This window comes from Pinus tabuliformis, chromosome 3_1 (assembly GCF_031772625.1).
Source record: "Pinus tabuliformis cultivar Carrire ecotype Pingquan chromosome 3_1, CPIR1, whole genome shotgun sequence".
Taxonomy (NCBI): domain Eukaryota; kingdom Viridiplantae; phylum Streptophyta; class Pinopsida; order Pinales; family Pinaceae; genus Pinus; species Pinus tabuliformis.
Genome location: NC_142301.1, coordinates 580,527,707 through 580,554,469, shown reverse-complemented (window position 1 = coordinate 580,554,469; position 26,763 = coordinate 580,527,707). Strand labels below are relative to the sequence as shown.

Sequence of the window (26,763 nt, the reverse complement as noted above, 5' to 3'; positions counted from 1 at the left end):
CCATAACTTAGTATTTAATCAATAGCAAAGACAAACATCATTCACTGCTATCTTGAATGCATACTTACTCATTCTTGTTACTCAAGGAAAATCACACCACTTGAAATGACTCATTGGTGGTCCATAAGGGGGGACACTTTTGTTCCTATGAGATGCCTCTAGATCTTGGGCTGTTAACATGCTTCCTTTCATCCGAGGAAGATGAGTACTTAAACAATTAGAAGTAGTTTTAGATTTTACTTGAAGATCAAAAAATAGTTTTAACCTAAATAATATTTATGAGAAAGCCAATGTCTCTTATTGTCATTGTCAAAACTACATCCAATGAAACTATGTACTTTTTAGTAACATCTAACTTTAATGGCATACATATTACTAGACCTTAATACCATACATAAAACTAAATACTACGTTGGTTGTAATTTATTTATATTTACATAACACTAATAAATTAAAGAACCAGCTGTACTAGGACGAATGATAGATGTCCCATAGTATAAAGAGATAGGTAACCAATACATGGGATCCATCCATGTTCGAAATTCAACATATTTATTTAGTGTGCCTTATGGATGTGTATAACAAATTCAACTATAAAGAGGCAGCTCATTTGATTCAACCCGGAACCTCCTGGTTTAACTAACCGATCTAAAAATTCAAAGAAAAAAATCTAATCACTTGTAAAAAAACTGACATGTATAATTCTACTTTAATTTTAATTTTTATATCGCAGAGATTATAAATCCATGTTAGCATTCAATATATCCAATGAATTATTTATGGTCATGCGTGGAAAAATAAAAATAAGCCTAACAGGAAACGGAGGTTTTTATACATTTCTGTGGATATATGAGAATTCCTTCTGCCGCACTGGACATGTAGGTAACGCCCGCCTTCCAAAATTACGAGGGAATAGATCAATATGGCTCATCAAGCCCTTGCGCGATCAATGCAATCCACTTACTGTTTGATATCTCATGTCAATGCACTTTTTAGGCCTCCTCCTCCCCTTCTCTTCTCGTCACCACCCACGAATTGTTCCTCAAAGCAGCAGCAACGCTCACCAGTCCTCGGGGCTTTTCTGTGTACTTCAGCATTCCGACGCTCGGCTGCATTAAGTCAACAGAAAACCCAACTGTTACTTTCTCAAGAAGAGGATGAAGATTACGAAGATGAAGAAGATTATGAAAGCGATGGAGGAGATTATGATGAAGAAGAAGATGAAGAATTTAATGAAGAAAGCAAGGTGGTGGTATCTGCCCGGGAACAGAAACAAGTAACTAATCCGGCCAGAAGTATTCCTGAATTAACAGTCAAAGAGAAGAAAGAGCTCAGTGCATATGCTCACAGTCTTGGCAAGAAACTTAAATGCCATCAGGTAAGCTCATTTTAGCTTAATACTGCGGCGTGAACAGCTAAAATATTATTATATAAGATTGAATTCCCTTTTTCCTCATTGAAACAGGCACCCAATATACACATACACTTGTTTATATGGATTTGCGTTGTTTTTGTATTTTTCAGAGGGTATGATTCTGCTATGAGTGGGTTTAGTGTTTTATTTTATTTTATTTATAGCAATTTCATTGATTGTAAAATGTTGGTTTTGGTATATACTCTCTGGCACTGGTTCAATTCTCACAGAGCTCATATATCTGAGCAGGGGACCTGCTTCTTGTTTCGTTCCCATCACCATTTCCATATTGACATTATACTAGTAAATTACTCATCGATTTTATATGCATAATATACAGTGGGAGGGGATGGGTTCAGATTTTTTTAATCTCCAAAATTCTCTAGCCCCATTTCTTGTTCTTTTCTGTTTCCTGTTTACAATTACTGATAACATAAATATATGGCCGATTCTCTTGGAAGGTGTCTAGATTTGGGTGGGTTCAGATTTTTTTAATCTCCAAAATTCTCTAGCCCCATTTCTTGTTCTTTTCTGTTTCCTGTTTACAATTACTGATAACATAAATATATGGCCGATTCTCTTGGAAGGTGTCTAGATTTGGGTTTGGTTTAGGCCACCGTTGCCCAAATGAAATTAAAGCTTGCTTTACTTTTTCAACAAGGATTTTTGATGTTACACGTGTGGTGATTTATGGGAGTAGTCTGAGTTCCGACCTTAATCCTGCATGGTTGGTTTCATCTTTAATTAGCAATTCTGATCAACTACAGAATTTTCCATTGCCAACCTGCAGAGAAAAGAAGAGACCTATTGATCGCAGGTAAAGAAAATGTGTTTCCGTGGAAGGTTGACACCATCCTTTTATGTAACAGGTACAGTCAAATTTCTAACAAACAACGTAGGTCCACTATGCCCATTCCATAGTTTCCAATTATAATTCTGAATTCAAATATAGATGCAGTACGATATGGAGGAAAATAACTTGGGAAAAATTGACTATCAAAAAAATTCGTGAGTATTCGTCTCACTAATACAAAAAAAGGAGCAATTTCTTCAAAATTTTAGAAAATAAATAATTGTAGAATATTTATCTGTTTCAGTGCGCAGCCTCATTAGCTTTCGGCGTTTGAAGTTTCCTGCAGCTGTCTGGTGACTGTCATATGTGCTTGACACGGGAGATGTTCACAATCACAACCATGGTTTTCAGGCTTCAGCAGCAATGGTTTCACCCCCAATCCCAGATGATTTGAGCGGTGGTCAACCATGCTTTTTTCAGAACCCTAACTGTGCTTCATGGTTTTTGTCGAATGATTTGCGTGCAACAGCTGAGGGTTGCAATTGTCAGGGTTCAAAATTTGAACTAGTTACTGGTGCAGCGTGCCGTGATTTTAAGTCTTTGGCATTTACTATGTGGGCAGTGTTACTCACCATTTTGTGGGTGATATCCCTAGGAGATTTTTTTTCTCCAAGATGGCCCTCAACTGGTAGCCAGCAACCCCTTGCAACCACCAACTAGCTTGTTGTGCCATTTCTCCACCACCTGAGCCAACCATGTGGTCTCTCACGCAGCTGCCATGATCGTATGTTTGAAGGTGGGCCTCCCGAACCTTAAGGTATGCCTTGTCATTTGGTAATTGAGTACTGTAGTTTGCTTATCATGGACACTAATGGGCATGGATTAATAGGGGAAATCAGCGGAAATAATGGGCTAGGTCTGTGCTCTTGTCCCCTAAACCCCTTTTTGGATGTTAACCTTGGATTCTAGTCCCGTGGGATCTCTTTTACCGACCTTTTGGCTTTAGGGATGATACTTCATGGGAAACCCTGATTTTGGTTACCTGGTCCTGCTCCTTCATCCACATATATTGCCCCCTTTCCACTCATTATAACCCCACTCATCATTTCTCCCACCTGGGTCCACATTCCTCTGTTGGGTCCACATAGGGTTGGCTTTCCCCTTCCTCTTGCCCACACCTTGGGTCAGGCCTGGAATGATGCCCTAAAGGTCGATGCAGTTGACAAGAAAAGAAAAAACATAATTGGCCACATTCACAGGAAAATGCATCACAAAATGCAAAAGATGGTCAGGACAAACACATTTAGCATGTGGGAAAAAGCCAACACATGAGCTCTACCCCATATCTTTGCCATCACCCTGGTTCCTGCAAGCCCGCAAGCTCTAGATGAGCCTCCTTTATCATTTAGGAACCCATGATTGTCCCAACCCCTGGTGGGAAATGAACCGCCCTACCTTAAAAGGGGTATCTGCTGCTATATCTCACACATCATACTCTCACCCCTTGAACCCCGAGCAGTTAATTAATGAAAAATCATAAAAGGCAAAAGTCATATAAATAATGGTGGAAAAATCAAGGCCGGGGCACCTCATGTACCACAATTGCTCCCTCCTAAATATTATATACCCAAGTGTGGGCATCCCATTTTCTAGCTACTCTTGTACCCCAGCATGTGGCCCAGGGCTGCCCCTTTTTATTCCCTACTCCATTCATCTCTTTACCACATGCCACCACCTCTTAAAGGATGTACCTTGGACATATTATCCCATTTAGAAGTAGAAACCACTTAATGTGATACTTGGTTAACCCCATTTGGAGCTTGGAGACATTAGCACACGCTGAACCCCATTATGGAAGGGCATGCCATTATGAAGTCCCCACCTGTTGTCCATGATTTGTAAGCTCTTTTACTCGATTTCCCTTGATGACTTGTTGTATTGGAAGGCTAGGGGACACATTCGATCTTATGCACGATTGCAGATGGCCTCCATCTTGGGTTTGGTCTTCCTATATGGGGTCCTGACTCTCCAGAGGGCTACATTGGCACATGTAGGGTGTGTGTTGAGAGCCATGCGCTTCCACAACAGTAAAAAGCACTCCATGGATCCCCAGAGATGTTAAGAGATTGCCCGCGATTCATTTACTTGACGAGGAAGATGCACCTGGTTCACCTCTGCCTAGCTTGCCCTACAGTTATACCATGCATTTGGCAGATGACCTAGGACTTGTATGCTGATGTGGCATTACTTACACCATCATCTGAGCTCCTACAGATGGTCTACAGGCATCTTCGACTTACTTGGAGACCCATGAGGTCACTTGTGTGCCCTCACACCCATTGGGAGCACCACAGGTTTATTATGTGGAGAACAAGGGGCCAACTCCATTACTTTTGGAAGTCCAATTCTTAATTTGGCACTTATGGACTTCATCAAGCCTCTTAGAGAGCCCAACGACATGCATTATGGATTATTCAACCTCTTGGGAGGCTTGTTATTTTGTTATCAGCTAGTTTGGTGGGCTTGTTACCAATAGATAGTTATTTGCACATTATTTTTAGTTGATGGGCTAATGTAGGATCAAATTAGGTAATTCGAACTCCTAATAAGTGTATAAATATGAGAGACATGATTTCATTTTGTATCATCACTTTGGATTGGATCATTCTTCTCTCTTGAGAATTTCGCACTTTTTCTTGGAAGATGAATTGGAGCATGGATGAATTTTGATGTTTGGACTGGAGTATCTTATCCTGGAGCTTCTTTATTGTTAAATTGTTGATGGTTGGATATGTTCTATTACATGTAAGTACACTCATTTAATGCTATTCTTGTTTTACTTTTGTCGTATGCATTGAATGGGATTTTCGCTATACTAGGGCTAATTGTTGCATTGCATAATTGTGAAATTGTGGAATTATTGTTTCTATACAGCAACTCTCAATGTGTGGGCCATGTATGTTTAATGACATCTCCTAGAGATAATTCTACCAGTGAATTTATCTTGATAAGCCATCTCTTCTTGGAAAGCGAAGTATAAAAGCTTTGAGGTCACTTTTTGGAAAGCGAAGTATAAAAGCGAAGTTTCTAAATGTAAATAGCTAATTTTTTTCAAAGTCCTGTACTGCTAAAATCAATTAAATAGCACATGCATAATACATGAACCGTGCTGTTAAATTGCTATGAAACAACAAGTTCACATATGATTTACTTCTTAAGGTAGGTAGTTGAGAAATCTGCAAGTTAATTAAGGCTTCAAATGGCAGAGTAAGTAATATTGGGGTGTTCTTAAACTATTTGTTGTCTGAAGACAACTTCTCGTCTCAAAGACCCCCCACTAAACCAGCCTCGTGATTTGGGAAATATAAATTGACACCTACTTATTTGTTTATGAATGAATAAAGATCATTTACTGGTTTGAAGATCTCTCCAGATTTTCCCCTGATCTAGAGGAACTCATTTCTCATTAATATTTTGTGCTATTTGTTAACACATTTATCTCTTTATATGTGAAAAAGAAGAGGTTTCCACGTGTGTCCACTCCACGAAGACCTTGTTCTGTCAGTTGTAAACGCCCTTTTGTTGCTCTTACGAACTTATAGTAATATCCTATTGTCTTGCAGGTTGGCAAGTCAGGTGTGACTTCTTCTGTAGAAGTTTCCATTAGTGATGCACTTGAAGCAAATGAACTTATAAAGGTAAATACTTGTTAAATGTTTTGTTTTCGGGATACAATATTTCCACAGAATGTGTTGTCTATGTTCTTTAGAATCCTATCTAATTTGTCATAACCAAGCTAAGAAGTCCTTTATATGGTAACCGCTTTAAGCAGCATATGCAGCTCATTGAATCCATCAACCAGCATCTTGCCATGTTCTACAATCTAAAATTGATGTTTATCTGTTCAGCAAATGCATTGATTATATATGTAAAGGTCCAAATAAAGCCCCATGGCATATTGTTTTGCTTTTCATGAGTCATATGTATTAGGGGGGAGACACATAAAGAATATTCTAGAAGAAGCATTTTTCTTTTATGTTATGGAGGTTCTCTTTGTGTGGCTTTCATGCTAATCTGGTATTTCAGGCTAAGAAACTAGCAGAGGACAGGAATGTTGTATGAAGGCCTGGTAAAAATTGAAAAGGAAGAGAACATAAATTCTTAATTGAAAGCATAAGCGTTGTCAACATATTTGCTATTTTGGTGATTATGAAGGAGACATTTCATTGTAGGGATCAGAATTATATACAACATAACAAATTGGATGCATAATGCACACCCTTGCAACCTGACAATGTCTTTGTGAACAGTGTTAAACTCTTATACTAATTAAAGAAAAATGGTATAGTCATTTATGGCTTCAAACAGATGATTGTCTTAAAATCAAACTAGGAGAAGATAATATATAAAAATGGTGAAGAATTGATGCTTTTAAGCCCCAGAATCATAGACAAGAAAACCTAGAATCCTCTTATATCTTAAGCTAATGAAGAGCATCATTAAATTTTCGACTACCATTGCACCATGGAACTGTGGATAGCAGTCTTCCCAGTTATGGAATATCTAAGGACTGCTGAATATGGCCCTGCTGACATCTGAGCAGGGTGGACCTTGTTGGGATTATGCCTGCAATATGAAAACCTCCAGGGCCCTTTCCTTTTATTCTACCTTTGTTCAAGTCCTCCTTTGGGACCCAATTTGTGGTATGGGGTATATATCCCAATGCTTAAGCAACTCTTTAAGTTGGTTGAGCGTATATTGGATTGCTTCTGCTTAAACTTCTTTTGTATGTGCATTTACATAGTATAAAGCTGTGCATTTTGCTTTGCTTTCACAGAAAGGGGAACATCTGATTTTGCACCAATTATAGCATAACATATCATGTAAATGGAAAAAGTTCCAGACAAAACATTCTTGGCTGCATGAAAAACACCAGCATGGGCGCAAATTCCCTAAACAGAGCAGAGGCCTAACTAAACCTTTATGCAGAAAGGATCTGAGAAAAATTCATAGTCCCTCATAAGCCAACAAGATGCCAAATTATCAATGCCAAATATGCTCCAACAATTAGCTAATCAAGTTGAGTGATTTTTTTCCGCCAGGAAAAATTGTAATTTTCATTAATATGGTAATGAAAATTACATGCTGTATAAGCAAAATATCATGCCAAAAATGACTGTTGATACATATTACATATCAACAATCCTCATAATGTCTGTCAGACTATACTGATATATATATATATATATACACACACATAGAAAGAGCAGAAATATGATAATCTAAAGTCCATGAAGTATACTGATGAGCTGATATGTATCAGTAATATGCCAAGTACTGTTATGTAGTGGATCATATAAAAAAAATAGCCAAAATAATGTCACTGTATATCTGCCATTTCCAGAGTGATGATTCAGATAAGCAAAATAAAAGAATTTTTAAGCCGACCTCATCTCCTTAAAATCAAAATTGTCCCTTTACTATTTATCCTCTTACTATAGTTCTTCTTCTATCATCATTCAGAAATTGTCCTGATGATGGATCCCTGTTGGGATTTGAAATGTTGACTAGTATAATTATTACTGTGGATACTCCGGGATTCAGCTTGAAAGAAATGAACCACAGATGCCTCAAATCCAAAGCAAAATGTCAATAAGATGTCATTGTGTAGCTGCAGAAATCAATGTAGCCTCGGTGAAAGGACGATGATAATACTGATAATGATCTGGCCCTTGCTGCTCTGTTACATGCCATACACCAAACACCTGCCGCGAGCCCTCTTTGGATAGCCTGTTGGAAAGAGAGTTCCGCTCCCTGTAAATAATATGATGACAGGAAATGGAATCAAAGTGAGATTTGAGCAACATAACTTCATCCATAATGCCTCTGAGTGTGTGACATGTAGTAATCTGATTGAACCAATCAACTATCACGTTTGAGTCACCAAAAATCTGTAGGTGCCAGTGAGTGTTGCATGAAACGCCTCCCTCCCCAAGGATCCAAACCAGGAATTGTGTCCTATACAGATCCGTGGGGGATCCATGGTCGAATATTTCAGAACCGCAGATCGGGTCGACGAAGATGGTTTCTGGAAATTCGGAGCCGTGCCAGCTTGATCCGTGGTTTAGAAATCCGAACCGCGGATCTGATGACGGATCCTCCCCGGATCCGCGGTGGATTGCGCATGGATCTGTACGGATCCCAAGCAGATTCGAAGGGAGACAGGCGGTTCCACAGGGTTTCATAGGGTTCTAAATATCTTTTTTTATTTTTTCTTTGACTTAAGTTGGGTTGGGTCTTCTCAGATACTCCCAAGGTGCTCCCTTGATGCTTCCTAGATGCTCCCTCATGGTAATGTTAAATTCTTAAAGTAAAAGTGACATTCTCCTTTATTTTTCATTTTCATTTTTTTACTTAAATTTTTAATATTACCATGAAATGACTCACGATATTTGAGAGTGGTTCCAGCATCATCAGACTTCATATGGAGAAAATAGAATTTCATATCCTATTCAAAATTCAACAAACTTAACAGTTTTTAGGAATTCATGATCAATGAGATTGTGGCATTTCATTAGATTATATCATGTAGAGGGTATGTGATTGGCATTTAATCAAGAGCACCAAGCCCTATATGTACCCTAGTGTTGGTGGTGTTAATTGTTTTAACTCCTTTGCCACGCCCTTAGCAAAAAATTACCTTTCAATCAAGTCAAAATCATCGATCAACCATATTTTAAGACTTGGATTAGGTAGTTTGATCAAAATTGGGCAATGTTGACTAATATCCCTAGACAATCGAGATAGAGGCAAAGGCTAGATAGGAGGAGAAGAATCTAGATTCTAGATGGTTGATGCATCTAAATGGTTGATGCTCGAATAATTAATCATTAATATACAATGGATGCCATATCTATTTTGATTTATGTACAAATATGCATGCTTCCATATCTTCTACAACTAATTTGGTATTTTGGATGTTTTTTCAATATAAATGAAAATATATATATATATATATATATATATATATATATATATGTAGACGCTTCCGAGACGCTTCGTTTCCTATATTTTTGTGAAAGGACGCTTCCGTGTGCCCGCTTCTTGCAACATTGATGCCACCAATATTTTTCAATGGAGAATAAGAGAAGCTTTAAACTGTACAATTCAACATAATTATCTCTGCCTTGACCCAATCCTGCGTTCAGTTCAAATTGATGAGAGCTGTTTAGGTGTAGAACGACATCCCCTCCACATCTGCCTTGCGACGAAGATCCATCAAAGTAAGCCCAGGGGTGTGAGTGATCAAAAGTCTCCTCAGTGATGGTAAGAGGGCGATGATTATGGACGTCATTGGGAAGGAGGTTATATATTGCCAGAATTTGTCCCACTGTTATTTCAGGAGAGAATATACAGTCCTGGAAGATCTTCCGATTTCGCCCTATCCAAATGCTCCAACATGTTATCAGACGTATATTCCATAGCTTTTTCGGTGCTGCTTCATTCCATCATCTCTCCCAAGCTTGAGAGAGGTTTTCTCCCTGCCATCTAATGTTTATGGATAGCCCTTGGTAAATCAAGTGCCATACCTGACAGGCCACTTGACATGTTAGAAATAAATGTTATGTTGATTCCTCAGATGCTTTACGTAAAGCACACCAAGAACGACCATGGAAGGAGCGCTTTTTTAGATTATCTCCAGTGGGTAATTTATTCTCCAAAATGCACCATAGTAGCATCCTTGCCTTGGCTGGACTTTTCAACTTCCGAAGGTGCTTCCATCACCAGTGTTGTTGTTCGAGTTCCTTTGAGGCAATGATGAATAAATAACCAGATTTGGGTGTATAGGAGCCATGCTTAGAGTGAATTCACAATAATTCATCTTCCCGATCTAGTATTTGGGTGTGAGACGCAACCAACACCTCTGTGTAGTTATCCCAAGTTTCCTGCCTTTGTTTTGGAATTTGTAAGGCTTTGGCAGAGAGCCAACGCTGCCCTCACATTGTAGAATGTTCCAGATCCACAATTTGATTTAGATATTTGATCCTGTGTAAAGATAGGAATGAAACTAGATCTGGGAGGAGGGTATGATGGTTGCTACATCCAGACCATGGATCGATGCCAACACGGACACGACTACCACAACCAACTTGCCAGGCAAGACCGGAAGCTATAATGTTAAAGGATTTTAGAACTGCTTTCCATATAGTGGAGATGTTAGATTTTTGTTTATTCGGTAACTGAATCCAATCTTCTGTAGTTTGGGGCTGAATGTACTTCTTGGACACAACTTTTGTCCAGAGGCTGTGAGTCGTGATAAGTCTCCGTCCTACCTTGGCAATGAGGGCTTGAGAGAAACGGAATAGGTCTTTTATGCCCCAACCACCCCACTTTTTGGGAAGTGCAATTCTTTCCCATCTAACCCATGCAAAAGTTCATCCTTCCTTTGCGCCATGCCAATGAAAACCACGACAATGTCTCTAAATGATATTCGGTATGCCTTTAGGGATCCAGGATAAAGACATCTAGAAGATTGGTGTGGCTTCTAGTGCAAATTTGATAAGCACCAGTGTTATAGCTCTGGATAGCCACTTATGACACCGAGATTTTATTCTCTTCTCAATTTTAGCCACAAGCCACATCCAATCACCTTTATTGTAGTCATTTGGTTTGAGATGAAACCCCAGGGATTTGATCCCTTCATCGAGAGTCCTGGTTTTGAAGTGGAAAACACTGTGAGCAAATGTTGTTTCGAGCTCCGAACAATCATTAATTGTGAGAGTAGATTTTAGGTTATTTGGAGTCATGCCTGTTGCCTTGCAGAATAAGTCCAGAATAGATTTGAATTTTGCCGAGTGACTACGCGATCCATCCAGGAATATCAGTACATCATCAATGAACAATAGGTGAGTGATGATGATTTCTCCTGCAACAGGTGCCCCCCCTGAGAGATCCTCTGCTTTTCGCTTTGGATATCAGTCTGTTCAAACCTTCCATTATCAGTAGAAATAATAAGGGAGACAGTGGGCAACCTTGATGAAGCTCCCATTCGACGTGGAAGAAATTTGTAGCAGAACCATTGATTAGGACTGCAAATGATGCAATTGTGATACAACACATAATCCAGTTAATGAAGGAGATGTTGAAACCTAGATGGGTAAGCATCAATTTGATGTAGAGCCAACTAGCTCTGTCAAAAGCTTTTGATAGGTTTATTTTAAGAATCATGCCCTTCAATTTCTTAGTCTTTAAACTATGAAGCCCCTCCTGAGCCACACCTATGGCTTCATGTATTTGACGGTCCTCTAAGAAGGCAAATTGTTCCTGTGAAATGTGGCGAGATAGAATCGGTTCGAGTCTGTTGGCTATGATCTTGTATATGACATTACATAGCGAGATCGATCTGTAGTCATCAAATGAAGTCAGGTATTTCGACACAGGAATAAGTGCCATGAAAGTCGAGTTGAATGCTCCATAGACATTCCTCCACAACTTTCAACAGGTCAGGACCAAGTAGATCATAGAAACAGAGGTAAAATTCTACGGTCTACCCGTTTGGTTTTGGGCCTTTATCCTTTTTGAACTAGTGTAAGACAACCTCTGACTCTTCTGTAGAGAAAGGTTGTAATAAGTCTTCATTGTCCTCCTCGGTAGCAAAACTAGGGAAGGCTTGGGCAATATTCATGATTTCCCCAATAGAAGCCTCCCGAGGAGCCGGGAAGAGAGATTGGAAGTGTTGAACTCCCATCTTGGCCAAATCTCTAAAGTTCGATCCCTTATTTCTAGCAGCATCCGCAAGGGATCAGATAGTATTAATCGCTTTCCTTCCCTTCGCATATTGTTGAAAGAATTTTGTGTTGTCATCCCCTGCCTGTACCCATATCTCTATACTTTTAAGCCTCCAGGACTCTTCTGTGGCTTCTAGAAGTCTACTTTTAGTCATTTCTAATTGTATGAGGTGTAATTTTGATTCATTTTATGAATATCCCCCTCCTCCAGGCTTTTCCAACTATTCCAATTCGACGTCAATTTTCTTTTTAGCTTCCTCATCTGGCTGTCTTTTTCCTTTAAGCCGCTCCAATGTTATCCTCTTTAGATTACAAAGGTTCACATTAAATTGAGAAGCAATTGATCTGTCCTCCCTATACTCACAGGGCCACTAGTTCTCAGAGACCAAATTCCTAAACTCCTCTTTAAGCCATGTCGCGTTAAATTTGAAGGGGGCTCTAGGCTTGTCGAAATGACCTGCTAGCTGGAGATAGATAGGGTGATGATCAGATTGACCCCTCGATCCAACCCTTTGTTTGAATAGGGAGAATTGTTCCAGGAGAGGTTCCTTAATCAAGAAATGGTCCAGTCTTCTAGTAATCATATCCTCCCCACTCGACGATTTCTTCAAGTAGGCAGAGTTCTAGCCATATTGATGTCAATAAGATGGCGGGAGTCAAGTAGGTGGGAGAAGTAATCCGAGAGAGAATCTACTTGTGCATGGTTTCCCCAACATTCTGCTCTTCTAATAGAGAAATTAAGCTCCCCCCTATAATTAGGTTATCATTGTTCATGAAAGATCTATTCATAATATCATTCCAAAACGAGACTCGATTCTGGCAAGGTTTATATATATTAACAACCCTAATTTGAAATCCTAATTCTTCCGAGAAAATGTCAGTTGCAACATAATTGTGATGTCCCCAAACATTAATAATCTTCACGGATTTACAATTGATGCCTATTGCCATCCCCCGGAGCGACCCCTCGCGTCAACAACAAAAAAATTCCAATTCTTAAATAAACCTTCCAGAGTATGTTCAACCTTAGAGGAGGAACCCAATGTTTCTTGTAGAAATATGATGTTGAGAATGTCAGACAAGACTAAGTGCTTGAGTGCTAGCTTCTTGGAGGGGCTAGCTAACCCTCGATAGTTATAAGAGAGCCACTTCATGGGAGAACTAGAGATGGGGCACTCCTCGCTCTAAGAACCCCTTCCAGTGATATTGTCTTCCAACAACAATATCAAGACAAGCCTTATTCATGGCTTTGGAAATATGTGATTGTCTCCTACGAGAGTTTTTAGGAACCCTAGAGGAGGAGAGAGGTCCCAAACCAGACCCATGGCCAACAATAGCTACAGGTCCAATAGAAGATCTTGTCAGGGATTGAAGGTTGTATCTATGCTCCTTGTCAGACCCTAAGGAGGTGTCACTAGGTGCGGGTAATGCAGGAGATGGTGTTGAGAAACATATAGGGATAGTGTTGACCGGGTAGGACAGGGCCCCCAAATTGTAGGATGGGATATTATAGTCAACAAAAGAGGATACAATAGAAGAGGGCATATATTTTGAGACTGAAGAAACAATGCTGCAAGAGGAGGTAAAAGAGTAATAGTACCCGTTAGAGCAACAGATGCCGGTTGGCCCATCCTCAAATTTTCTCCTCCCTTATGCATCAGAGGCACAGAGATCCACGAACTTCCTCCTTTTGCAGTGCTATCTCTGGTCGGTGGAGTTGAGCGTACCTGTGCGGGATGGCTAGGATATTCCTCTACCAACGCTAAGCCCCCAATCGACTGATTGCTGATCCTGTCTTTGTTTTCATTCTGATTCTCCTTTAGTATCAGTGGGCATTCCTTGTAAACATGCCCAACCTCCTGGCACCGACGACATCTGAAGGGGATGCCTTCATAGTCAAGTATTTGGTTGCAAACAAGCCCTTTATAATGTAGTATCAGGTTGTCCACTAGACTCTCCCTTGTGTCAAGATAAACTAATATCTGCGCATAATACATTATGCTGGTCTCCAAATATGATCTGTCAAAGTCCAAACACTGCCCTAAATCGTCACCAATGTATTGAAAAAATTCTTTTGTCCAGAGCTGAAGGGGCAGTCCCAGAAGTCTTACCCAAATGGGACCAACACTCAGCTGCTCATGCTCTGGGTCGAACAGTAGGGTTCATTGCTTCAATAAAACCGATGCCATCAAAATGTTCCAATAGCGTGAGAGGACCCAGCTCACATATTCTTCCCTGTTGAACCTCGATACAAACCATCCTTTCTACATAGTGCAAACAATAGAGAGGGCCTCTACGACTTGTCCCCATATTTCCTATATCCATTTCTTGATCCAGGTGGATATTGGTGGCCACCCGCATATTCCACTTGGACACTCACCATTGTTTCTTTCAGTTTTTTTAGTTTCCTTAATTGTAGCACAATTTACTATTTTTGGCAGTTTTTCGGGTCCTGAACTTCTGGAGCTGTTTTGAGGACCTAAACGATGTTTTTTTTTGGCAAAATTCAGCCAACGATTGGTATGGCGTGTGCGCCAGTAGTTGTAGTCCTCAGAAAGATCTTTCGAACGAGGTATCATACAAGTCAAACATAGATAATATGACCAAGTTACGACCCCGAGAAGTTGGCTGCCCAACTAATCCCAATGGTGCCCATAAACTCTTCGTGTTACATCTCCTCGGGTTAGGGTTTTGGTTGTTTGGGGTTTTCTCTTATTGTTCAATAATGAAAGGGCTCTTGAGCCTCATTGTCACTTAGTTTAGAGGCATGTAGCTGCCACATCTCTTCTCAGAGATAAGCTACCATCACCCCAACTATCTTATTTCCATTCTGTTTGTAAGAATAGTTCAATATTTTTCTATTAATGAAATGAAGTGTTTTTTTGCTGCATCTCTGTGTTTATGAATATATTTGTAAATTGTAACATTCCTGTTTAAGTTTGGATCAGTGGTATTAGAGCGGTCTGCTCTTTCTCTATTTTTCTTTGCATGTCCCCAATGAGGTCAGGGTATAAGGAGTTAGGGCTCGATCTGGTTGAACCATTGTAAGATCAGCCTCGCAAAACTCGACGACCTCCCATGGCGGAAGAAAAGAAAGATGAGGGGGTAGGAGATCCTTTCAAAATGTTGCTCGAGGAAGCCCTCGAGCGACAGAGGGACGCGATGATGGATAACTTTGCCCAGATCCTTCGACGACTACCCACAGGCAATGCATCTTCATCCAACAACCACTCTGGAGGCGCTACTCCTTTTAAGGTACAAGTTAACTTCGATATTCCCATATTTGAAGGCTTGATAGATGCAAATGCCGTAGATAAATGGTTAAATCTGTTGGAAGGATATTTTTCAGTTCATGACTTTTCCAATCGAGAAAAGATTACTTTTGTACTTCTCAAAGCCGCTCCACACGTCAAGAACTGGTGGGAAACCTACTGTGAACAAAAGGACGAGAGTGAACCCTCATTGTTTTCAGCTGCACCCACTTGGAATTCTTTCTGAGATGCCATCAAAGAACATTATTAGCCTATCGGGAGCTATGAAGATAAATACATAAAGTGGACCACGCTGCGGCAGGGAAGGGACCAAGATGTACTAGAGTTCACAAATACTTTCCATACCCTTCACAAGAAGCTGGGTATCAAGGATACTGAGCAGCAATTGGTGCTCAAGTACTGCGGCTGTCTACACAAGTACATCCAGGATGAGATGGAGTTCCTGGACATCACCTTGCTCGGCACGGCATATCGGTACACTGTAAAGATTGAGCAGAAGTTTAAAGAGAAGAAAAAGGACTTTGGATTTGTGAATCCAAAGCAAGGAAAAGGCGCCCCAAACCACAGAACAAAGGACCAAGCCAAGGCGGGGCTACCCAGGACAACCCGCTGAAGCCGCAAGCAAAGAACAACACCACGGAGATGAAGAAGGACACGAGAAAATGGTGTGAGTCCCATAGGAGCTCCACTCGCAATACAAGTGAGTGTCGGGCTAAGCAGTCATTGGTGGCCTAGCTGAAGGCTTCCGAATCAGACGTAGGTTTTGACTATGAATGAGAACCCGATAAGGGAACTAACAAAGGGAAGTAGATCATTGATGCAGAGCCCAGTGCCACCGTGGCCACCACAAAGATCCAGAAAATTGAACCTGAAGATCCAGAGGAGGGGGAACGCCTCTTCCACTCACAGATGTGGGTGAAGGGTTCTCCGCTGTAGTTCATTGTCGACAATGGGAGCCAAAAGAACTTCATTTCAGCAGAGGTCGTGAAGTGGCTGGGCTTAAAGACTACAACACATCCACAACCATACACCATCAGGTGGCTTCACCAAGGACGAGATCTTCGCGTCAGCCAACAGTGCCGCCTTCCCTACAACATCAAGCCCTTCATGGATGAGGTATTGTGTGACGTTGCTCCTCTTGAAGTTTCTGATGTATTGTTAGGACAACCATATTTGTGGAAGTGACATGTTGTATATGAGTCTAGACCTCGTTCTGTGATTATTACTTTGGCTAATAAGTTGTACAGGATACCGGAGGTAACCTCGCCTACCGCCATCTCTTTGATTACTGCAAAGCAATGCAGTAAGATCATTTCCTAGACGAGGAAATTTGTTTTTCTTATGATTCGCGCCCAAGGCAAGAAGAAGGTTGTGGCCACGACTTTTAGGCAGGGCTCCTCTGTGTTGATTTTTGGTAGCATCGGATGTGCTCTAGCCTTGAAATTTGAAGGAGAGGCTAAGGCACGTGAGATCTCCAAGACCCAGAAATTGTTTTGAGAAATTCCACCTGGATGAGGAGTTATTAAAATAATTAATATTTTTAATGGGTTCTTAAGTCTAAACTTAGGAAAATAAAAATATTAATGGGTATTAATAAAGATAAAGGTGAGAAGCTTCTAAGAGATGAGGATCAAGTATGTTTTAATCTTAGCCGTTGATTAGGGACTTAATCTTGGCCGTTGATTCGTCAACAGGAAAAGTATAAGACAAGAGTCAAGACTTGAGGATCATTTGGAGATACACTGATAGATACTCAGTATCTCTAGAAAAATCGATTCTCAAGTAAAAGATATCAATTTCAGAGGGAGAGTTGCAAGGTGGAGGAAGAGGAGGGCATCAACAGCAAGTAGTGACTGAGGAGGAGGTGACATAGGGACGGTGCAGAAAGAGACACAACCCTCATGCAGGTTGACGTAGAGGGACACAGAGCCACTCAAGGCCATGCTGAGCCACATAGAGTGACCTAGAGGTGACGCAGGAATGGGAGCAGGGTCTTCGAAATGTCAAAAAGTCTCAAAAGGAAAATCTCAGGTGTTTTCTTTCAGTTTCTCTGTAAAATCATTCCTTGTTAAAGTAATCATTGTTGAAGATTAATAAAGCTGTCGTCTGCTGCACTGATTTTCCCACATTGGGTTTTTTCCGGGGGCAATTGTCCAAAAACAATTGTGTTGATGTGGTTGGTTCTTGTGCACGTATTTTTCTTTGGGTAATTGTATGATAACTGCAGTAGAATTTATTTTAATATTTGCTGAAGGGATTTCATAAATAACTTATTGTGAATAATAAGTAGATGAAATAAATCAGTTGCTGCAATAGAATTTCAGTTTAGAAATTTTCACGTGGTATCAGAACAGAGATCCAACAACAGGAGAAGGAAATCAACTATGGGTCAAGAGCATGATGCAGAGGCATCCACTCAAGGGGACTCACGCAGATTTCCAGAAGCATACACAAGGGACATGAATTATGATTACTCTACGTTAGCTTCCAGATTGGAAGAAGTCACTTGCTTAGCAAGCTCTGCCTCCTTTGAGGTTTGGTATATAGACAGTGTAACTTCCTGGCATATGAAATGAATCTGAGAATGTTTTATTAGATTATCAAGAAGAAAGAATGAATTTTCAGATCACCATGGGAAATAAGGCAAAGCGTACTCCAGTAGGAAGAGGTACTATGGTCTTTCAAACTGAAGCAGGAGAGCAGCTTTGAGCAACCAATGTGCTGCATGTGCCAGGATTGGGGATGAACTTACTCTCTGTATCTCAACTTCAAAACAAGGGCTATGACGTTTTCTTCATTAAGGAGAAAGTATATGTCAAACACCCGAGTTGGAAAAAGAAGGCCTAGATTGGAATCAAAAGTAACAGGTTGTACAAGTTGCAGCTAGAATCACCAATGGCACTGATAGGTAGTAATGGAGACAAAGATTTGAATGAACTATGGCACAGGAGGATGGGACACTTACACCATGGGGCTCTGAGAATTCTCAGGAAAATAGTATCAGGAGTTCCAGAACTAAGTACCGAACGAGATGATGTATGCAAAGGGTGCGCTCTGGGCAAGTATGCCAAAGCAACGTTTTCTAGAAGTAACAATAGGGCTAAGAGTGTGCTAGGATTGATACACTCAGATATCGGCAGATTGATGTCCAAAAATCTCTTAGTGGTGCCGAATACTTCGTCACCTTAATCGATGACCATTCCAGAAAGACTTGGATCTACTTTATGAAAACCTAGGATGAGGTTTTTGGTCGATTCAAAGAGTTCAAGGCTCTAGTGGAGAATCTGATAGGAAAGAAGATAAAAGTGTTGCACTCAGACAATGGTGGAGAGTATGTTGACAAGGACTTCACCGTTTTTGGCACTAAGGAAGGCATCAGAAGAGAGTGGACAGTTTCCTACAATCCGAAGCAGAATGGAGTAGCTGAAAGGAAAAACAGGACTAATGTTGAAGCAGCTAGGGCAATGCTGTATGATTAGGATATGCATAAATTTCTATGGGCAGAAGCATGTAGCACAACAGTTTATGTCTAGAAAAGGACTCCACATAGGGCATTGGGCAAAATCACTCTAGAGAAGGACTTCATAGGGAAGACACCTGAAGTCAATCATTTGAGGATATTTGGGAGTTTAGCGTATTGGCATATACCCGAAGAAAATAGATCAAACTGCTGAGAAAGGATATCTTGTGGGATATAGTGAGAATGCTAAGGCATATAGAGTCTATCTTCTAGGGAGTAGGAAGGTAGTAGTTTGATGGGATGTAAAGTTCATGGAGGACAGAGCTTTCAAGAAATCTCGAAAAATGATTTTTGAGGAGCATTCGAAAGACGAGCCATTGGTCAAACCACTTCGACCAACGGAAACTATTACCTGAAATTCTCCTAAAGACAAAGCTTTAGAATAGGAGGAATCTCAAGAAGAGGAAGAGCTGATAGATGTGCCTACTACCAGTGGAAGAACAAGCCGGGAACTTCGACAGAGTCTACGGGATGTAGAGGACTTCATTGGTGCACCCAGGAATAATAAAAGGGAGTGAAGACAACCAGACAAATACCAGGCCTTAGTAGCTCAGGTTGAGGAACCTTTTAGTTTTCAGGAGGCCATTCAACATCAAGTATGGGTAGATGTTATGGTGGAGGAATACAACTCTATAATGGTCAATGGTGTCTGGGAAGTGGTACCTAGGCCTCAGGACAGATCAGTGTTAGGTTCGAGATGAATCTACAAAGTTAAATATGCTGCAGACAATAGTGTGGAGAAATACAAAGCCATGTTTGTGGCTAAGAGGCATGCTCAGAAGGAAGGGATAGACTACAAAGGAATCTTTGCCCCAGTAGCTAGGTATACTTCTATTAGAATCGTGATATCTCTTGTAGCATAGATGGGGTGGGAGATTCATCAAATGGATGTCAAGATGACATTCTTGAACGGGTAATAGAAGAGGAAGTATACATTGAACAATCAGAAAGTTTTGAGACACATGAGAATAAATCTCATGTATGCAGATTAAAGAAAGCCTTGTATGGGCTTAAACAGGCACCTAGAGCATGGTACAGTCGAATTGATGGCTACTTGCAGAAGATGGGGTTCGTCAAGAGTGACGCAGACCCTAATCTCTACTATCTGGTCGTAGAGAATGAGCCTCTAATCCTAGTGTTATATGTAGATGATCTTTTCTTGACAAGATCATCTAGGCTCATCAAAGATTGTAAGAAGAACCTAGCCACATAATTCGACATGAAGGATTTGGGATAGATGCATTATTTCTTGGGGTTGGAAGTTTGGCAGCAAAAGGGTGAGATCTTCTTTGGACAAAGGAGATATGCTATAGAAATCTTGAAGAGATTCAGGATGTAGGATTATAGACCTATGGCTACTCTAATGATCACCAACTGGAAGAAGATTGATGCATCAGAAGGTAAAGACGTTGATCCCACCTTGTACAGGCAGCTTATAAGGTCCCTGATGTATCTGGTCAATACCAGACCAGCATTTGTTACGCAGTCAACACCCTCAATCAGTTCATGGTGGAACCTAAGAGGGTACACTAGGCAACAACCAAACATGTTCTTAGGTATATACAAGGAATAGTCGAGCATGGATTATTGTACACCAGAGACAATGACATCAGGCTGAGTGGGTTCATTGACGCACATTGGGCTAGAAGTTCAGTAGATCGAAAAAGTACAATTGGGTACAGTTTCAACATTGGATCAGGAATGACTTCCTGGTGTAGTAGGAAACAGAAATCCATGGCTCTGAGCTCAGCTGAAGCAGAATATATGGTAGCTAGCACAACTTTGTGCGAAGCCATATGGCTTAGGAAATTGCTTGTGAATCTATTCAGGAGAAGGATGGAAGCGACCAAGATCATGTGTGATAATCAGAGTTGCATCAAGCTCTCTGAGAATCCAGTATTTCATGATCAGTCGAAGCACATTGATATCAGGTGTCACTTTGTCAGAGACTGTGTCTAACAAGGAGCAGTACAGTTGAGGTACACTCCTCACCAAGGTTCTAGGAAGAATAAAGTTTGTTTATTTCAGAGAGAAGATGGGGATGGTAAAGAATCCATTTCAGTAGCAGAAATGGATAAGTGTCAGGAGTTGCAGTGCAACAGTTAGCAGTGGCAGTGCTATGGGCAGCATGATGCAACATGTTGAGAGGGAGCTGCAGTACAGGTGCAACAGTGGTAGTGGCAGTGTCATGGGCAGCAGTACAGGAAGCAGCAGTGCAGGGGATGTGAGGCAACAGGCCAAGCATCAGCACAAGTACCGATGCGAAAGATCAGTGTGAAGTTTCTATAGTGAAGCATTGCTACAGCACATTCCTCGCTAAGAGGGAGTGTTGATTTTTGGTAGAATCAGATGTGCTCTAGCCTTGAAATTTGGAGGAGAGGCTAAGGCACATGAGATCTCCAAGACCTAGAAATCGTTTTGAGAAATTTCACTCGTATGAGGAGTTATTAAAATAATTAATATTCTTAATGGGTTCCTAAGTCTAAACTTAGGGAAATAAAAATATTAATGGGTATTAATAAAGATAAGGGTGATAAGCTTCTAAGAGACAAGGATCAAGTCTGTTTTAATGTTCGCTGTTGATTAGGGACTTATTCTCGGCTATTGATTCATCAACAGGAAAAGTATAAGAGAAGACTTGAGGATCATTTGGAGATACACAGGCAAATACTCAGTATCTCTAGGAAAATCAATTCTCAAGTCAAGGAGATCGATTTCAGAGGGGAGAGTTGCAGGGTGGAGGAAGAGGAGGGCATCAGTAGCAGGCAATGACTGAGGAGGAGGTGACGCAGGGAAAGTGGTAGATAGTGCATAGCAGTGTGGAAAAAGTCCCGAAAAAATCGGGATTTATTCCTAAAAATAGGATTTTTTCAGCGAAAGGATTAAATCGGCCGATTTTTTGGCGATTTTTTCATAAACGAAAAAATCACGATTTTTTCGAAATACTCCCAATTAAATCGCGAGTCGATCGAAAAAATTGTCGTGAAAATTTTTTCGCTGATAAAATGCCGCAAATGGTTATAACTCGGTTTAGTTTTTGCGATTTGGTTTGTGCGTTTTTCATTGCGTTTGGAGAACCGAGAGAACAAGGGTTTGCATCGTGCAAGCGTGGAGAGGAGCCGGATTGAATCATTGATAGCGTTGCTGCATTTGCCAAGGTTGACCGTTGAAGTTTGAACAATCTGCCGTTGGATAACTGTTCCAAGTTCCAACTTCCAGTTCAACATTGCCGGTAGCGTAGATCCTCATCCAATGTTAAATAATAAATCTTTCCTGTTTAATATTTAATATTTATTGCTTTTGATTTCTCAATTTTGTGGGTTTGGAACTTTGAAAATTTTCGTTGGAAACTTACGTATTTCTGAAAGAGCCTGTGGTCTCACGGTTCACCATAAAATTTACCTCATACATTTCCTTGCATGATCAACCCACCAATCTGTCGTCTTCTGCTCACGGTGCACCTGTGCAAATACCCTAAGGTTACCAAGTCTACCACAAAGATTTATGTCTCCACTTGTAGGGTCTCGGCTCTCTCTTTTGCATAAGTATAGACCACTAAACCAGGTCTCAGGAGCAGATCTTTTAGGCTGATTCTATGAGCTGGAAACAACCCTAACTAGGGCATCAATGCTCTGTCCAAATAATTTGGACAGCCCTCCATCTCTGCAAGACTTTTCTCACTGCTTTGGCTATCGGTTGGCTCATAATAGTAGTGTTCACTGTTTATCTGTTTAATTAGACAGAACTGATCATGGCAGTTAAATAACCAGTTTTGAACCCACAACTAATTGAAAAAGTACTAGAAGCCTGAAATGGAAGTATTTAAAAAAAAAGTTTAAAACACAGTTGGATTATTGTCAATGGGTTCATAGATGCCTTGATAGATGCCTAGCCCATTGTGGTGAAGATAGTGGCATGTCAAAGTTAATAACCTCAAAAAAAATTTAAAAATTGCAAAAAATTTAAAAAACATTACAGTAGCAGAGGGTAGCCTTAGAAGGCTTGTGGCTTCGTAGAGAGACTAGGAAAGGTCTGCAGCCCTCAAAAATTCCCAAAAAAAATTGATAACTTAGGCCACAAAGGAGGAGGAGGGCTTGCCCTTTAAAAAATTAATTTGTTTCTCTTCTTATGAGGCCATATCCACCTGTAAAAACTTGTTTAAGAGATCTATGCCCTACCCTTCAAATCTGCAAGCAAACAGTGAAGTAAAATCCCAAATATATATTCACAAAATAAATAAAAAATATATACACAAGGGCTGAAAATTGAAATCACAGTGACAGTACCACTTTCATGCATTCTTTCCATTCAAAGAAAATGCGAAAACAGTGAAGTAAAATCCCAAATATATATTCACAAAATAAATAAAAAATATATACACAAGGGCTGAAAATTGAAATCACAGTGACAGTACCACTTTCTTTGCATTCTTTTCATTGCTAATTTGCTACTATTTTAATTTTTGATGGATCATTGCTAATTGAATTTGTTTCAATTTTTTTTGTGCCCAGGTTTAAACTTTAAATTCCAGCTCAAAGTTTAAAACAAAATGCCGAGGATTTTGGATTCTATGTGGGAGTTTGGTGAGCCTGATGCTACACCCAAAACTGGGGGGGTCAATAGAATGTATTTGACTTGCAAGTTGTGTGGCAAGCATATGTCAGAAGGCATCAACAGATTAAAATTCCATTTGGGGCAAAATATTGAACTTTGCAAAAACACAACTCCAGAAATCATCCGACGGGCCATTCAATCGTTGATGGATAAAGAGGAGGGAAAAGACACCAGGGCAGCAATAACAAAACAACCTGTAGGGGGCTCAAGAGTGGGGAGAATTGAGAGTGGCAGTGCTTCTACAGCAGCATCACCTTCCTCACCCATGGGTACTCATCCTTTTATCTCATCTTTTTTTGTTCCTAGAACAACAACTGGTTCACAACCTGGGATCAGATCATCAATGAAAAAAAAGGAAAAGGCAGAAGTTGACAAGTTGGTCAGTAGGTGTCTTCTATGGAGTGATGTTCCTTTCAACATTGCCAAGACAAACCCATTCTACCAGCCTATGTTTGATGCTGTTGCTGTCGTTGGCCCGGGGTACAAAGCCCCCACCTTTGCAGAATTGAGAGGGCCTCTTCTTCAAGATGAAAAGACTGAGTGCACTGCTAGATTGGCAGAGTTTAGGGCATCATGGGAGCACACTGGATGCACAGTCATGTCAGATGGTTGGACTGACCAGAAGGGTAGGACCCTTCTTAACTTCTTGGTTAGTTGTCCCAAGGGGACAATGTTTATGAAATCTGTTGATGCATCTGCACACATTAAAGATGCACGTTTATTATGTGAGTTGTTGGACCTCTTCATTCAGGAAGTAGGCCCAAGCAATGTTGTCCAAGTCATAACGGACAACGCTGCAAATTATGTTGCAGCTGGCAAGATGCTTATGGAGAGGTATCTTAACTTGTTTTGGACACCTTGGGTTGCTCATTGCATTGACTTGATGTTGGAGGATATAGGTAAAATTCCTACTGTGAGGGATATTGTTGAATCAGCCAAGAGCATAACAAAATTTATTTATAATCATTCATATGTGCTTAGCTTGATGAGAAAATTCACCAACAACAAAGAGTTGGTGCGGCCTACCATTACACGATTTGCCACTACTTTCATATCTCTTCAGTCTTTGTTGAATTCTATGTGGGAGGTGAAGAGCATGTTTCTCTCAGCGGATTGGCGTTCTTTATCTATTAGCCGCAAACCGGAGGGAGAGGGCATATGCAGACTAGTTTCATATGATCAAAGCTTTTGGGCAGGAGTAGAGGAGGTGTGTGCCATTTCAGAACCTTTGGTAAAGGTTCTTCGGTTGGTTGATGGAGAGAAGCCCGCAATGGGCTACTTGTATGAGGCCATGGATAGGGCCAAAGAAGCCATCCGTGCTTATTATGCAGATAAGGGAGACGAGGGGTTAGAGAAACAACAGGTCATATGGAGAGTGATTGATCAGCGATGGAACAATACCCTCCATCGCCCCATTCATGCTGCAGGTGTCTACCTCAACCCTGCATTTTCTTATGCCTGTGGTTTCAGATTTGATGCCGAGGTGATGGATGGATTCTTCACTTGTGTCGAGAGGATGGTGTCATCTGAGCAAGAACGTGAGGAGATTTCTAAAGAAATGGAGGTCTATAGGATGGGAGGTGGCACATTTGGTTTTAACATGGCTATTAAGAATAGGACGACCAAAATGCCAGGTAAGCTTCAGTTTGTTTCAAACTTTCAAGTTTAGAATTTCAATGTTTTTTTTTTATGTTTCTCATTTTTCTTTTAACTTGTAGATGCTTGGTGGACAAGCTATGGTGCCAGAGTACCCCATCTCCAAAAGCTTGCCATTCGAGTGCTCAACCAAACATGCAGTTCCTCTGGGTGTGAGCGTAACTGGAGTGTATTTGACAAAATACACTCCAAAAAGCGCAACAGGTAAAAATAAAAATATTTCGAATTAAATTTTTTGAATTCGTTTGATTAATTTTAATATTTAAATTTTCTAAGTACTAATTTACAATCTATGACCCTAATACAAATTGGAATCCCAACGCCTCAATGACATGGTATACGTCTACTACAATCTTCGATTGTGGGTGAGACAGCTTCAGAAACCTACTGATGTGGAAGCCATCTCATTGGACAATATTGATACCACTGCTGCATGGAGAGTCGAGACTGAGAAGCCAATCTTGGACACGATCCCGGATTGGTCAGGTGTGGATCTAGAGGATGTAGCAGTGGCAGAGGAGGGAGAGCCAGAGATAGAGGAGGAGGAGGCGGAGCAACATCAGGGTCAGGAGGCAGTAGCAGAGCTGGATGAGGATGCAGAGGAGGAGGTGACACCATCTAGGGTGGGCAGCAGCAGCGACAGCGTAGCACAAAGGCCACCTCTTCCATCAGCTTCTAGAGGACGATTGAGTCCATTTCATTTTGTATCCCCAGGGGCAGGGTCTTCTTCCTCTAGAGGAAAAGGCAAAGCCATTCCCTATTCCCGTAAAAGGGGAAGAGGATCTCAGTCACTGATTAGTGATTACTTGATTACTTTTAGATGACTCATGATGTACATTTATTATATTTTTTGTTGATATTTTGACTCTTGAGAGTTGAGACTCAGACAGGACTCAAAATTCAGGAGTTGATTCACTATTTTGATATGTGATGTACCACTAGACTTCATATACATATTATATATTAGCTTTCTTTACATGTTTATGTGGAAATGCATTTATTTGATGTTGTGGATACTCTAGATGTTAAAAAAAATTAAAAAAAATGAATAATTTTGTGTTTTTTTTAATTTTGCCGACTTTTTGCCGACTTTTTCGAAAAACTCCCGACTTGCCGAGTTTTTCAACTTTTGGACCCTTGCCGAATTAATCCCGACTTCGACTTTTTCCACATTGGTGCATAGAGAGACGCAGTCCAGAGGAGAGATGCAACCCTCACGCAGGCTGACGTAGAGGGACTCAGAGCCATTCAGGGCCACGTTGAGCCACGTAGAGTGATGCAAAAATGGGAGCAGGGTCTCCAAAGTGTCAGAAAGTCTCAAAGGGAACGTCTCAGGTGTTTTCTTTCAGTTTCTTTGTAAAATCATTCCTTGTAAAAGCAATTGCTATTGAAGATTAATAAAGCCCTCATTTTCTGCACTGATTTTCCCACATTGGGTTTTTTCCGGGGACAATTGTCCAAAAACAACTGTGTTGATGTGGTTGGTTCTTGTGCATGTATTTTTCTCTGGGTAATTGTGTGATAACTGGAGTAGAATTTATTTTAATATTTGCTGAAGGGATTTCGTAAATAACTTAATGTGAATAATAAGTAGATGAAATAAATCAGTTGCTGTAGTAAAATTTCAGTTTAGAAATTTTCACACTTTGCACAACAGCAGGAGATGGACAAGGTTGTGGAGGAGTATAGGGATATTTTTGCCTCAC

The 26,763-nt window shown here is 40.5% G+C and overlaps 1 protein-coding gene across 1 annotated transcript in view; it reads left to right on the top strand.

The window, feature by feature from the left end:
• The first annotated feature begins 777 nt into the window (after positions 1-777).
• The window catches only part of LOC149188321 (uncharacterized), an 83,772-nt gene continuing 57,786 nt past the window's right edge, over positions 778-26,763 (top strand). The window contains exons 1-2 of the mRNA XM_089411643.1: positions 778-1,378; positions 5,831-5,905. Of these exons, the coding sequence (XP_089267769.1) occupies positions 923-1,378; positions 5,831-5,905 (531 nt within the window). The 5' untranslated portion in view covers positions 778-922. The remainder of the gene's footprint in view (positions 1,379-5,830; positions 5,906-26,763) is intronic.